This window comes from Bombyx mori, chromosome 22, assembly GCF_030269925.1.
Source record: "Bombyx mori chromosome 22, ASM3026992v2".
NCBI classification, from domain to species: domain Eukaryota; kingdom Metazoa; phylum Arthropoda; class Insecta; order Lepidoptera; family Bombycidae; genus Bombyx; species Bombyx mori.
In genome coordinates this window covers 678699-692718 of record NC_085128.1, presented here as the reverse complement: position 1 = coordinate 692718, position 14020 = coordinate 678699, and the positions used below count along the sequence as shown (strand labels likewise).

General features: G+C 36.0%; 1 protein-coding gene across 1 annotated transcript in view; it reads right to left on the bottom strand.

Moving 5' to 3' along the window:
- Window positions 1-12739, bottom strand: part of NGR-A12 (neuropeptide receptor A12) — an 84926-nt gene extending 72187 nt beyond the window's left edge. The window contains 1 exon segment of the mRNA NM_001134237.1: window positions 11946-12739. Within this exon segment, the coding sequence (NP_001127709.1) occupies window positions 11946-12157 (212 nt within the window). The 5' untranslated portion in view covers window positions 12158-12739.
- Between the last annotated feature and the right edge of the window lie 1281 nt (window positions 12740-14020).

The following is a 14020-nucleotide window of genomic DNA, read 5'->3' as shown; positions in this document are numbered from 1 at the left end:
GTTGGCCCTTCAGATGGGGTTAAGCAGAATCACGGTGAAAAGGGTGTTAAATGAAGACTTAGGGCTTCGGGCATATCGAATAAAAACAAGACATTGTTTGAATGCTCGTCTAATGGACCTGAGACTGAAGAGATGCCGCGCTTTGTTGAAGCGGTACGCTTGAAAAAAATATCGGGAAATTCTTTTTTCGGATGAAAAATTTTTTACCATGAAGAGAGCTACAACAAACAAAATGATAAGGTGTACGCACACAGTAGTGAAGAAGCGAGCAACCGTATTCCGCGTGTCCAACGAGGTCATTTTCCATCCTCGCTCATGGTATGGTTGGGAGTTTCTTATTGGGGCTTAACAGAGGTACATTTTTGTGAGAAAGGTGTAAAAACGAATGCAGTTGTGTATCAAAATACAGTCCTGACGAACCTTGTGGAATCTGTTTCTCATACCATGTTCAATAACAGGCACTGGGTATTCCAACAAGATTCGGCGCCAGCTCATAAAGCGAAGAGCACACAAGACTGGCTGGCGGCGCGTGAAATCGACTTCATCGGACACGAAGACTGGCCCTCCTCCAGTCCAGATTTGAATCCGTTAGATTACAAGATATGGCAACACTTGGAGGAAAAGGCGTACTCAAAGCCTCATCCCAATTTGGAGTCACTCAAGACATCCTTGATTAAGGCAGCCGCCGATATTGACATGGACCTCGTTCGTGCTGCGATAGACGACTGGCCGCGCAGATTGAAGGCCTGTATTCAAAATCACGGAGGTCATTTTGAATAAACTTAGTGTCATAAGAATCTATGTTTTGTTAAGTTAATTTTGGTATATGAATGGTTACATAATGAATAAACTTGTTTCAATTATTTTACATTAAACATGTGACAGAATTTATGACCTGACTAGGTATATGTTATTTCGTTATCGTACCACTCCTGTTATAGTTTTTTTGTGTTCATACTTATCTTCAATAAACTATTCAAAGCAGTATATATTATTATACTCACTGTGTAAACCATCCTTCGTGTCAGCGCCTACCTGATACAGTAACAGAAGCAGCACTACTACAACTACTTCTACACATCCATTTTTCATGTTTTTATTTTATTTATTTGACGCAAATGAGTCAACCTTGTGGGTAAGGTAACGTTAAGCCATGCCGCTAATTCCTTGGTAGTTTGGCTCGGATCGGCTTCCACTATCTCTTTCAATTCAAGCGCATGTGTGGGCGCTCTTCGACGTGGTTCGTTATTCAAATCAAAATTTCCATCACGAAAGCGTTTAAGCCAAAATCGCACCGCCCATTCATTAGCAGTCCCCTCTCCAAACGCAACATTGATATTGCGAGCTATTTCTGCAGCGTTAGTTCGGTGTCGGAACTCGTATTCAAAAATCACTCGAATTTTCGAAGTATCCATCTTTCTTTAAGCTGAACAAAAAAAAAAAAACAACTGAAAGTCGATAATCGAAAGTTGCACATTTTTTAAAAGAAAAACCTCATAGGTACCATTTGAAAAAAGTTTCACTCAAAAACCTCGAACCATGATGGTTCTATGCCGATTCGAAGTACCTATTACAATAAAACGGCAATTTCATACTTCAACCCCTATTACTTTCTCCAAGGCCCCCCATCAATTACTTTACTGCCTAACGCACAAAACTGGACACGGGGTTAATGGAGCACCTCTTTGCGTCTAGATTACAGGGATCTTGTTCTCAGGGAAAGCTAAATGTGAATCGTAATATGTTTAACATTAACTCAACATAATGTTTAAAATTATCTTATATCTATAAACGAACAATTCTTGTATATAAATATATAATTTGAATCACGGAAACGGCTCCAATAATTTTCATAAAATTTAGTATACAGGCGATTTCGGGGGCGATAATCGATCTAGCTACGACTTATTTTCAGAAAAGGTTGTTTTATTCGTGTTTTCAATAATCAACTTTACCGATAATCAACTTAAACATAAACTTTTTTTTTATTGAAAGAATCAGAAGTCATCCTCTAGTTTAAAATGAGGATAGCTTTTGGGCAGGAAATTTTAAAAATGAAAAGAAGAAAAGATACGAAATAAAGTGTTTCTTATTTATTCCTCTGAGCTCCATGGCTAGGTAGCTAAAAAAGTAAGCGTTATCATTTAGCAGCAGTCCGTCTTTGTCTATGACGCAGACTGAGTTGCGTACCTTTCTTTCACATTAAACCTTGCTACTTAAGCTATCTTCAGTTTTTAGCACTGACATTATGTACACCATTTCCATATGCAATTTAACAGATCACTTATTTAAACAGAGTTATTGAACTAAAGTGTTAATGTTAGGACCTTATGTTACTACATACTGATTGGGTTTTTTTTATGTTTTTTTATTGCCTTTGTAGGCAGACGAACGTACGGCCCACCTGATGGTAAGTGGTTACCTTCGCCCATGGACTTCAGCAACGCCAGGAGCAGAGCCAAGCTGCTGCCTACTATTAAGTAACAGGAGTAAACAGGCGCGGCCTTTTCAAGTTATAAATCGATTACTATGTGCCTTACTATGTGCCTTACTAACAACCTGTTGAAGAAACCTAGTTTTGGATGGGGTGAACTGTGTGCCCTTACTTACCCCTAATCTAGAAATATTAACAACGATTTTCGTATTAAAGGGTGGAATAACTGTTGTATAATACTATTGTGATTAGAAGTTCTCACTAGCTCTAGCAGCTGCGTACGTTTTTTGAAACGATTTCCAAACAGTACGTTCTTGAGCTGAGAAGGTTCTATAGAAACCGATATTAGGGTTCCGTTCTCTTAAAAGGCGGTTTTCGATATTTTTGAATCAATCTTCTCCCATTCAAGCTTGACATCACAAAACAATTTCGATCTTAATAATCAAACAAAAACACTTCAAATACAAAAGCGTGATTGTAATTGATGGCTTAAGTCGTCAATTTTGAGAACTTGAATTGAAATCTGAGAGTCTACGGAATTGAGCCTTCACAAAAGGGCTACTGTATTCATTAATTTAATTATTGTCTTGTAGTAGAGTAGATTCTTAAGTTTGAAAGCTTTTTGACTGAAGCTTTAAAATAGCCAATGAAGTCTAGCTTAGTTGGAAAAAAAAACACTCGCCATGAATATTGTGTACTGGATCGGCCCTTTTGATCTTTCAGGTCTTTTGTCGAGCTAGATCTATGATATTATTTATATTTCATCTTAACTTAGATAAACTATAATGATCAAGTTCCAAAACGATATGAAAACTGGCAATAAGTAGCTTCTTGGAAAGGACACTAGAAACTTTCCAATAAGCTGTGCTAGTTTTTGTTAAGTTTGCTAAGTTGTTACCAACATCACAACGTAAATACAGGTCAACCTCTGTTCTGTTGTATAACCAGAACGAATAACAGCTTCGCGACACAATAAGATGGTGGTAACTATCTGGACGAGCCCATAATACTTAATCATAATCCATAATTTTTAATGTTATATTGCAACCCAAAATAATTTCTCAAGTTTGAGGTTTCACAAAAACAGATAAGAGCACTTGTCTGAAATTCATGTTTATTTATACAAGTCAAGGAAGCAAAATTTTCACGGAAAAGTATTAAAGCTGAAACACCTTTCCACGACTCGGAATAATTTATTTATTTTCTTTGAGGATAAAAACCAAGCAATTGTAATGTGTAGGTGTCTTGATAAATGATATGTACTTACGTACATTTGGAGTACATATGTACATTTGGCTGTGAAAGCTTTTACATACAATGTATTTGAAGATTCCTATCATTTGGTATAAAATCCTAATAAACACACGTAGGTATTTGCGAAATGCGAAAATGATATGTTTCGTGAAGACGTTTTTCATTAAGTCAACAATCGTGAGCTTCGCAGAAACTTTGCTTTTTCTTTTATATTTAATAAAAAAAATATGTTATGTTTCCAAAAAACGATAAATTAAAAACCTATTTGGCTCTTCTTCGACTTTCGCGTCTCGTAGACAAAAGTAACAGTGCTTTTGTGATTCAATCTTGCTTTATAATATTCATTTTATTACAAGCGTCCGATGCTTCTAATATTTTGCAGTTTTTATGATCAAAGATAGTGTTAGTCATCAATATTGGGTTGTATTGCCAAATATCGTCTAATTTTAAAAATTCGACTGTTACGTTTCTTTGACAGCTGAACTAAAAGTAAAGATACATTCGCTGAAAACATAATGATGAAAGTGAGTGTCATAAACTCAAGGTGTGGAATAACAGGCCACTATCCTCTGAAGGGCTATGAGCATTGCCAAGTAATTGCTAATAACACAGTCTATGACCACTAAAAAGTGCTAAATAAAGGTTCTAGTCCAAATTTAATGACTTGTAAATTGTTAAATCATTTTGCAGCTATCTTCGGGCTGACGATAAAAATACTGTAATTGAGATAGAAATTGAATCATCGTGGTCATAAAATATTGTGGCGAAATATAGAGGTTATGACGAATGCAATAAAAATATACGTACAATTGTATGATTTTACGAGCTTACTAAGCTTACAAGAAAGTTATAAATTATACCCTTAACAAACATTTTAGTGGAAAATTCTTTTATTGTGAATAAAACCAATTTGCAATTTCATTTTTAAGGTCGGTTAGATCGTCGGGTGATTAATAACCCAGGCTGTACCACAGAGTGTATTTTCGGTTACCGGTAAATATAACTGGTACTATTAAGATATCAATGGTATTTACTTGTTACCCGGATATTTAGAATAAAAATATCATTACCCAAAATAGTAAATGTGAACATTCAATAATATGTGTTGAAGAAATCATTTATATGACCGGGTGCATCTTAGATGCAATCTAACGGGTGCATCTAATAAGTGACGGTGACCGGGTGCATCCAACGTGACTCAGCGATTTTCACCAGGTCGTCGGTCCATCTGGAAGGTGGCCGTCTCATACTGCGCTTGCCAGTATTCGAGGATCTTTCAGCCCCATCGACCGTCCGATCTTCGCGCTATCTGACCTGCCCACTGCCACTTCAGCTTGTTAATCCTACAGGCTATGTTAGCAACTTTGGTTCTTCTACGGATTTCAGATTCGATATCGTAGAGAAATACCAAGCATAGCCCCCACCATAGCTCGCTGCGCGACACTTAGCTTCCTAAAAAGATTCCTTGTGAAGCACCACGTCTCGGAACCGTAAGTCATCACTGGTAACACAGGTCTTTACTGATGGTAGGACCCCTTGTGAGTCCGCGCGAGTAGGTACCACCGCCCTGCCTATTTCTGTCGTGAAGCAGTAATGCGTTTCGGTTTGAAGGGTGGGGTAGCCGCTGTTACTATACTTGAAACCTTAGAACTTATATCTCAAGGTGGGTGGCGCATTTACGTTGTAGATGTCTGGGCTCCTGTAACTACTTAACACCAGGTGGATGAGCTCACAGCATTGGTTGTACACCTTTGTCTTCAGGCACTGAGGGATTTTGGACGAGAACACATTTCTTAATTTACCGAACGCTGCCCAGCCGAGTTGGATAAGAACTGAATTTTTGGGTAGGTATTGTTTGACCATCAGAAATCTTAAATCTCTTTTCTTATTAGCCACATTCGGATAAAACCGAAGTTTGACATAAAAAAACTACAGTTACAGAGTTATAAAGCACTCGATGGATCCTTTACGAGCAGTTTTTCGAGGAATGGGATGTAGACGCTCTCGCTGTTTTAATCGACAATTTACTTTTCTATTAAGTTAGCGCGTCGAGGTGTGGATTTACGTCATCATGTCGTTTGCAATACGAATTATTAAACGAAATCTTCTTAATTGACAATTTGAGTATACATTTTTTTTTGTTTTGAAAAGAAGAAGATTACCTCGAATACTGATTAAGATCGAATCGAAATATTATTAAAGTTAATTAGTACCCCTGGGAATCGGAAGACTTTGGTTCTCTTTGTGTTTTGTAAATTCCACTGGGAGCGTTCTGTGTTTTCATAGATAAGAAATCTAGTTTAATAAGCCTTAGTTTATAATGCGCGCCTTTAGATCAAGAGGTTGGGGATTCGAGACTGGACAAGTCGCTTTATAACATTTATCTATAATGTGTTTAGGGGCGACTGATACCAAGTAATGTACTCGTATATAAGTGAAGCAAAAACTTTGGACTCTTTTTTACGAAAATTGTGCGGACGGAGGAGTATGCAATTTTCCTCAATTGTAAAGAATTTAGAGAAGGAATGCAGAATGTTAATATTTTTTTAAATTATGCATAAAATTACATTGAATCAATAAAAAACATTACATACACTGCCATGTATTTGACACACACACACGCATGCATACTATTTGCTTATTGTCAAACTTTTCTTACTAGTGGTCCCGCAGTAATCGAAATTCGACTATAATTAATTGGAATTGTATAATAAGTTTGTACACTATTATGATTGTATTTTATACTTCTATACTCCCAAACTTCGCCAAGGCTACACTATAAGAAATATTAATAAAGACAAACAATATTTAATCTATTCTCAATTTGACCACAGACGTCAAGAACAAAAGTTTCGCAATAAATAGTATGCATGCGTGTGTGCGTCAAATACATGGTATGTAGTGTGTGTAATGTTTTCTTTATTGATTAAGGTATATTTTATGCATTATTTTAAACAAATATTAGCATTGTGCACTTCTTCTCTATATTCTCTATAAGTGTGGAAAATTTCATACTTCTCCGTCCGCGCAATTTTCGTAAAAAGGGATACAAAGTTTTTGCTTCACGTATTAATATATAGATTGCTTATAGTCTGTGGTTAAATTGAGAATAGATTGAATATTGTTTGTCTTTATTATTATTTGTCTAAAGCGTAGTCTTAGGGAAATCTGTGATTATAGAAGTACTAGCTTTTGCCCGCGACTCTGGCAGCGTGAAATAGTTTTATTTTAAATTGCTTAGATGAGTGGACGAACTCACAGCCCACCTGATGTTAATTGGTTACTGGAGCCCATAGACATCTACAACGTAAATGCACCACGCACCTTGAGATATAAGTTCTAAGGTCTCAGTATAGTTACAACGGCTGCCCCACCCTTCAAACCGAAACGCATTACTGCTTCACGGCTGAAATAGGCAGGGAGGTGGTACCTACCCGTGCGGACTCACAAGAAGTCCTACCACCAGTAATTACGCAAATAATAATTTTGCGGGTTTGATTTTTATTACACGATGTTATTCCTTCACCGTGGAAGTCAATCGTGAACATTTGTTAAGTACGTATTTCATAAGAAAAATTGGTACCCGCCTGCGGGATTCGAATACTGGTGCATCGCTACATACAAATGCACCGGACGTCTTATCCTTTAGGCTACAACGACTCATAAATTTATGACTCATAAACTCACAATATTACTCATAAATATCTTTGGCATAACGCTAAATTTTACCCGCTCTTTATTTACGTAGAAAGTGAAAATATTTTTGAATAATAGAATGTTAAGGATCTATTTAAGGTACCAAAATCACGATTTTTAACCGACTTCAAAAGAAGAAGTTATAAATTCGACCATAATTTTTTTATATATTATTATGTATGTTCACCCATTTCTCGAGAATGCTTGAACCGATTCTGATAATTCTTTTTTCTTTTTTTGTTCGAAAAGGTAGACTTCCCGAATGGTCCTATAATCATCAAGATCTGACGATGGGATCCTGGAGAATTCAAGAAAAATCTATAATTGTCAGAGCCTATCTTGAAGTGATTTGGGTGTTTCAATTTTGTAATGAATAATGTATTTATTTAGATATGGATTAATATCATCTTTATAAAAACACCTTCACAAATAATACTTTATTTTAGAAAAAAATTGGTTAGCATAAAAAAACGTTATAGTGAACCAACCTTTAAACATAGACATATGCTAACAATTTTGTCATAGATTATTTTAGCGAAAATTTAATCGTTTCCGCAGCGCACGCAGCGAAAGTTTTTAAAAGGGGACAATTCAAACAAAACAAAACAAATTCTTTATTGGTGCTCCGTTTGTACGAGGGCTGCACTAAAAGTATCGGGAATGGAATATTTCCACTGTTCCTGTCATATTAAAATCTTTTTAATTGAAAACTCCTTGGTTTTAAAAATCGAATACCATTTATTTATTTAAAAAAAGATTCTCGGTCTTGTCACGAAGTTTTGTCAAACTTGTTTAGTCGTTGAGAAAATGGAATTGACTCCAGAAAATTCAAGAGCGATGATTTATTATGACTTTCGAAGTCGTTTAACACAAAAACAGTGTGTTGACCGGATGATTTCTGCATTTGGTGATGAAGCCCCATCCAAAACCACAATTTATCGCTGGTTTGCTGAGTTTCAACGTGGACGTGTCAAGCTCAGTGATGATCCCCGTCAAGGTCGTCCAAAAACTGCAGTCACCCAAGAAAACGTTGATGCTGTGCGTAAGCTGATTGAGGAAGATCGACATGTGACATACCGCGAAATTCAGGCAACTTTAGACATTGGCATGAGTCAAATACAAATAATCTTGCATGAACAATTAGGTGTAAAAAAGTTGTTTTCCCGATGGATACCGCATTCGCTCTGTGAAGAGCAAAAAGCGGCTCGCGTTACTTGGTGCGTCAGAACTCTCGAAAGATTCCACGCAGGATCCTCAAATGCTGTATGCTGTACGCATATATCCAGGTGACGAATCCTGGATATATGCGTACGAACCCGAAACAAAAAACCAGTCACGAGTTTGGGTGTTCGAAAATGAGTTAAAGCCAACAAAAATTGTTCGTTCACGGAGTGTTGCAAAAAAAATGGTGGCCACGTTTGTCTCCAAAATCGGCCATGTTACGACTATTCCTCTTGAGGGACAAAGAACGGTTAATGCAGAATGGTATGCTAGCATTTGTTTGCCACAGGTCGTTTCTGAACTCCGTAAAGAGAACTGCAACCGCCGCATCATCCTCCATCACGACAATGCGAGTTCTCACACCGCGCACAGAACAAAAGAGTTTTTAGAGCAAGAAAACATAGAATTATTAGACCATCCGCCGTACAGCCCCGACCTAAACCCTAATGATTTCTATACTTTTCCTAAAATAAAAAATAAATTGCGTGGACAGAGATTTTCATCACCTGAAGAAGCTGTGGACGCCTACAAAACGGCCATTTTGGAGACCCCAACTTCCGAATGGAATGGTTGCTTCAATGATTGGTTCCATCGTATGGAAAAATGTGTCAAATTTCGCGGAGAATACTTCGAAAAGCAATAAATACATTTTTAAATAGTAATGTTGTGTCACTTCGTTAATTCCCGAAATTTTCAGTGCCGCCTAGGTATTGGTCTTAGTTCCTCAATAAATGAGTTATCTGACATTGAAAGAATTTTTCAAATTGGACCAGTAGTTCCTGAGATTAGCGCGTTCAAACAAACAAACTCTTCAGCTTTATAATCTACCTAGATCTATATATACTATCTATATATGCGGGATGTTAAGTAACTAGCCAATCCTAATTAAAAAGGTTAAAATAAAAAAAAAAAATGTCATATTTAAATTCGTATCTCTGGCCACCCGTGTTCTAAATTTGGATTTGGTGGCGTGAAAATTTTATTGATTTTTTGTCATGTGAAAATATATTTCGTCAACTGTTTTCAAAATGGATAAAATTTAACAAAGCGCGGTGATAAAGTTGAAAATATGAAATATGAAGGGCACGAAGAGGAAAGATGTCTATGACGAGTTAAAGGATGTTTTGGGTGAATGTGCTCCTCCTTTTTATGCCACAGTAAAAAACTGGGGAGTTTAAACGCGGTCGTACATGTGTCCAAGATGAAGCCCGCCCCAGACGTCCAAAAAGCGTCACGACTCCGGAATATATCAGCAGGTCGACGATTGAAGTTTTCTGAAATAGCTGACACTACAGGTATCTCAAAAGAACGGGTACATCATAATCTAAGTGAGGAATTAAATATGAAAAAGCTGTCGGCCCGTTGGGTGCCGCGATTGCTTACACTCGATCAAAAAAGGATTCGGTTGCAAAACTCAAAGAAATGTCTGGACCGTTTTCAGAGTAATATGGCCGATTTTTCACGTCGATTTGTAATAACAGATGAAACATGGGTTCAGTATTACACGCCAAAATTCAATCAAAACAGTGGACTCAATCGGGATGCTCGGCTCCAAAAAAAGCCATGGCTTGCAAAGTCGGCTGGAAAAGTGATGGCTTCCGTCTTTTGGGATGTAGATGGGATCTTGATGATAGATTACTTTCCTAAAGGTCAAACAATTAATGGAGAATACTACTTTTTTTTTTTTTTTTTTATTGCCCTTGTAGGCAGACGAGCATACGGCCCACCTGATGGTGAGTGGTTACCGTCGCCCATGGACTTCAGCAATGCCAGGGGCAGAGCCAAGCCGCTGCCTACCGTTTAATACTCTCCACAAGCCTCGTTTGAAGAAGGACAAATTGAGAATACTACGCTAATCTTCTAGATAATCTTCATCGATGTATTTAGCAAAAACGACCAGGTTTGGCGAAAAAAAGTCTCTCTCTCTCTCTCTCTCTCTCTATCTTACATAATAAAATATATATATAGTTATTTATTTATTTATTTAACTTAATGCACAGAAGTACAATGGCGGACTTAATGCTTGAGGCATTCCCTACCAGTTAACCTAGGGTGGTGTAGAGAATCCTGTGGTAGGTGCATAACTTAATGTGAAACAACCAAACTACATTATACAATATACAAACACATACACGGTATATATATATATATATATATATATATATATATATATACTGTATTTATTTATTTAAATCAAAATACAGTTTAGCTTTGTAAAACTATAGCAATTGAGTTGCTCTTATAAAGAGAAACAACATTTAAAGCTATTGCTTCACCATTATTTTTATATCTTTTTATATTTTAATATTACAAAAATGCTCTTTATATGTCTAATGTTCTAATGTTTTAATAATAGAAATTCTATTTATGTCATCTATAGAAGAATGATATAAATAACATATTAACCTCTTTAAGGATTAATCGTATAGAGGTTACATACATATATATATATATATAATCACATAAACAACGTACACAATTTTATATCATGATAATAATATAAAATTTACACATATATCTATATATAATCTCTATCATATACTCACATATTCATATAAACACTTAAACACAACATAAAAATATAACAAATATATCAGAGAAATAGAAGAATATATACATATATAGTACAAGAAAATAGTATATTGCACAGAACACACTACATTGCGAGTCAAATTGTTAAGTTTTTAAGTTATTATTATTATTTTTAATAATAATAACTATTATTATGAAATTATTTTGTATTGTGTTTCTCGAAATATTGAAGACATTTCGGTATAATGAAAATCACGGGCCTATGCCAAGTGAGCTTCATTTTCTACTTGCAGAATATTTAAGTCTTCCTGCAAGAATTGACGAACTATACGGCATGTGTTTAATATTGCGGCTTAGCCTTTTGCGGTACATTGTCTTGTCCGTTTCTAGTTAGGTAATGTAGAAATATGTGCGCTAATGATAAATAGGTTAATATCAGCACTCCATTTCATGCGCACTCTTGGTTTACCAGCTTTGGTGGTCGCAGGTTGGGTGACGTATGTCTCCTGCGAAACATCCTCAGCTAGCGTTGCTGATCTACTCCTATTTATCGCCTCGGCTGTAGCTCTTGAGGACTTTCCCCTACCCCCCGCGTATTATTAAATAATATTAAATTAATTATTATTATATTATTATTATTAATTAATAATAATTTTTTCAAGCTACTGTAACTGGGGAGACGAGGTCGCAGCTCATCTGTTGTTGATTGATCACCAAAACTCACAGACATTGTACCTTAAATACCGCTAAGAAATAAACTATAGTATCTGTTGAAAAAATACATTAAAGAAAACATATAAGTACTCACTTTTTTGTGTAATTGCATTTAATTGCAACGACTATTAGAAGAATGTTCGCTATGAAAGACAACAATATAACCGGAACGTATAGTGTTATTAAAACATGTTCGGGCTGGAAAAATATATCCACAGTCGTTTCTAAATGCAAGCCGCCACTCGCATTACCGGAGAGATTTAACCCGTTTACGTGACTGAAGTTAGGAGTATCCATTGTCGTCATATTTTATTTAATTACACAAAACACTATGCACTACACTGTGTTGGAAATTCGCAATTCGAGGTTCGCCAAAAGGAAATCGTTCTACCACCGTATTGTTTATTTGGCTTGGCGCTCAACTGTGTATCCATTTGAAAGATGTTATTATTTTGAATTTATTTATATCGTTTCTAAAATATTATACTTATAGCATTTCAATTAGGAATGCAGGTTCATTCTATTACGCATTTAATTAACGTATTTTTAAATTCGCAGTAATATAATGAGAGATTGCGTAAGGTAAATAACTATTTGGGAGTCTATGTAGTAATTTAAATATCACTTCACAGTTGTTTCATTCATATCCGTTACATTACTTTCGAAGTTTAGTTAAGTCTTCAGAGTCTAACAATCGTTAAGATATTTTGTGAAGAATAATAATATATTTGTATGATTAATGCCCACAACACACAAATTTGGCAGCTCTCAGAACAATTTCATTTTTATAATGACACGCAAATAAAAAGTTTTTCAGATGGTACTCGCGAACTTTCATATTGGAGCTTTCAGACGACGTGTTCACGATTGAAAGCTCCAGAGCCAACTGAATGAATGAAACTCTATCAACATGAAAGAGAAAGTGTGAAAGAGACATAAAATACTTGTTGGCTTTTCACTGAAACCTCTTTTTAGCGTCGACGTCCAATAAGCTCCCGGAAATCATTCTAGAATAAATTAACAACGTTCTAAAAAGCACGTAACTTATAAAAAAAGGTTAAGAAATAAATTGTTAGAAATTTATATTGACAAAGACGGACCTGAGAATGTTCTCGACTTCTATTTGAGATGAGAAAGAGAGAGATTATTAAGCAGTAACTGAGATCTATCGGTAACAAAACGTGAATGGCATTATTCACGTTGAAGCGTTTGGTGGAACTCTCAATTGTACTGTGATGATAGTAATTGCACACATAATCGCTTAACGATAGAAATTAGATGGTATTAGATTTTTTGTAGGACAAGCCAGAATTAGAAAATACATACGTAAGTACAAAAATGTAAAAAAAACCATAGAGTTTTTAATTGTTTTGTTTCGTCGACCGTCCTTCTGATACCAAGTCAGGCGATATAGCAGTAACCTACTTCATAAAGCCGTTGTGCACAACAATAGAGCATTTATATATCATTTGAAGACAACAAAACATACAGTTTGGTGAGTGGTCGCCATTCCCGCGCAGAGATCAGCCATGCCTGGATATTAGCCACGCGCTGCCTACCTTTGAGTGCTCTCTTTAAAATTTACTTTGAAGATGGACGTATTATTTCAATAGCGCTCGGAAAATACTGAAAAAAATTTTCAAAGATTACTTACACATTATACCATACTTCTCTTGTATGAGCTCTCAAGGTGTTTCTAGAGCGCCAAAACTTAGCTGACTAACTCCGAGATTGCGGGCTGGTTTATTGTCTATCTTTGCAGGCAGTATAGTAGCACTTAGTGTTAGTGTATAGCAGACATACAGTTGTGATACATAATGAAAATATGTTTCTTAGGTTTATAGCTGCGATTCGAGTTGAGAAAAGGGAGATCTGCTCATTTTAACGTAAAATTTATATCGTTATTTTCCATATAAAAATGAATGCGTAATAATTATACACCTGAGTGGCGATCACCACCAATAGGTGGCGGTAGCCCTTTTAAATATATTTATTTTAAATAAATTTTAGGTTCAAAATAATCGAGCTACTCCTGAGCTCCCCACACTCTGTAGTTTAAATTATAAAGATAACAGAGCGAATGGGACATTTGGCATATTTTCATTTCCATATGTATAGTGTGTTATTAGTGAGCGTTACGCCTTAAGCTATAATTGGCAGAAGTTTTTT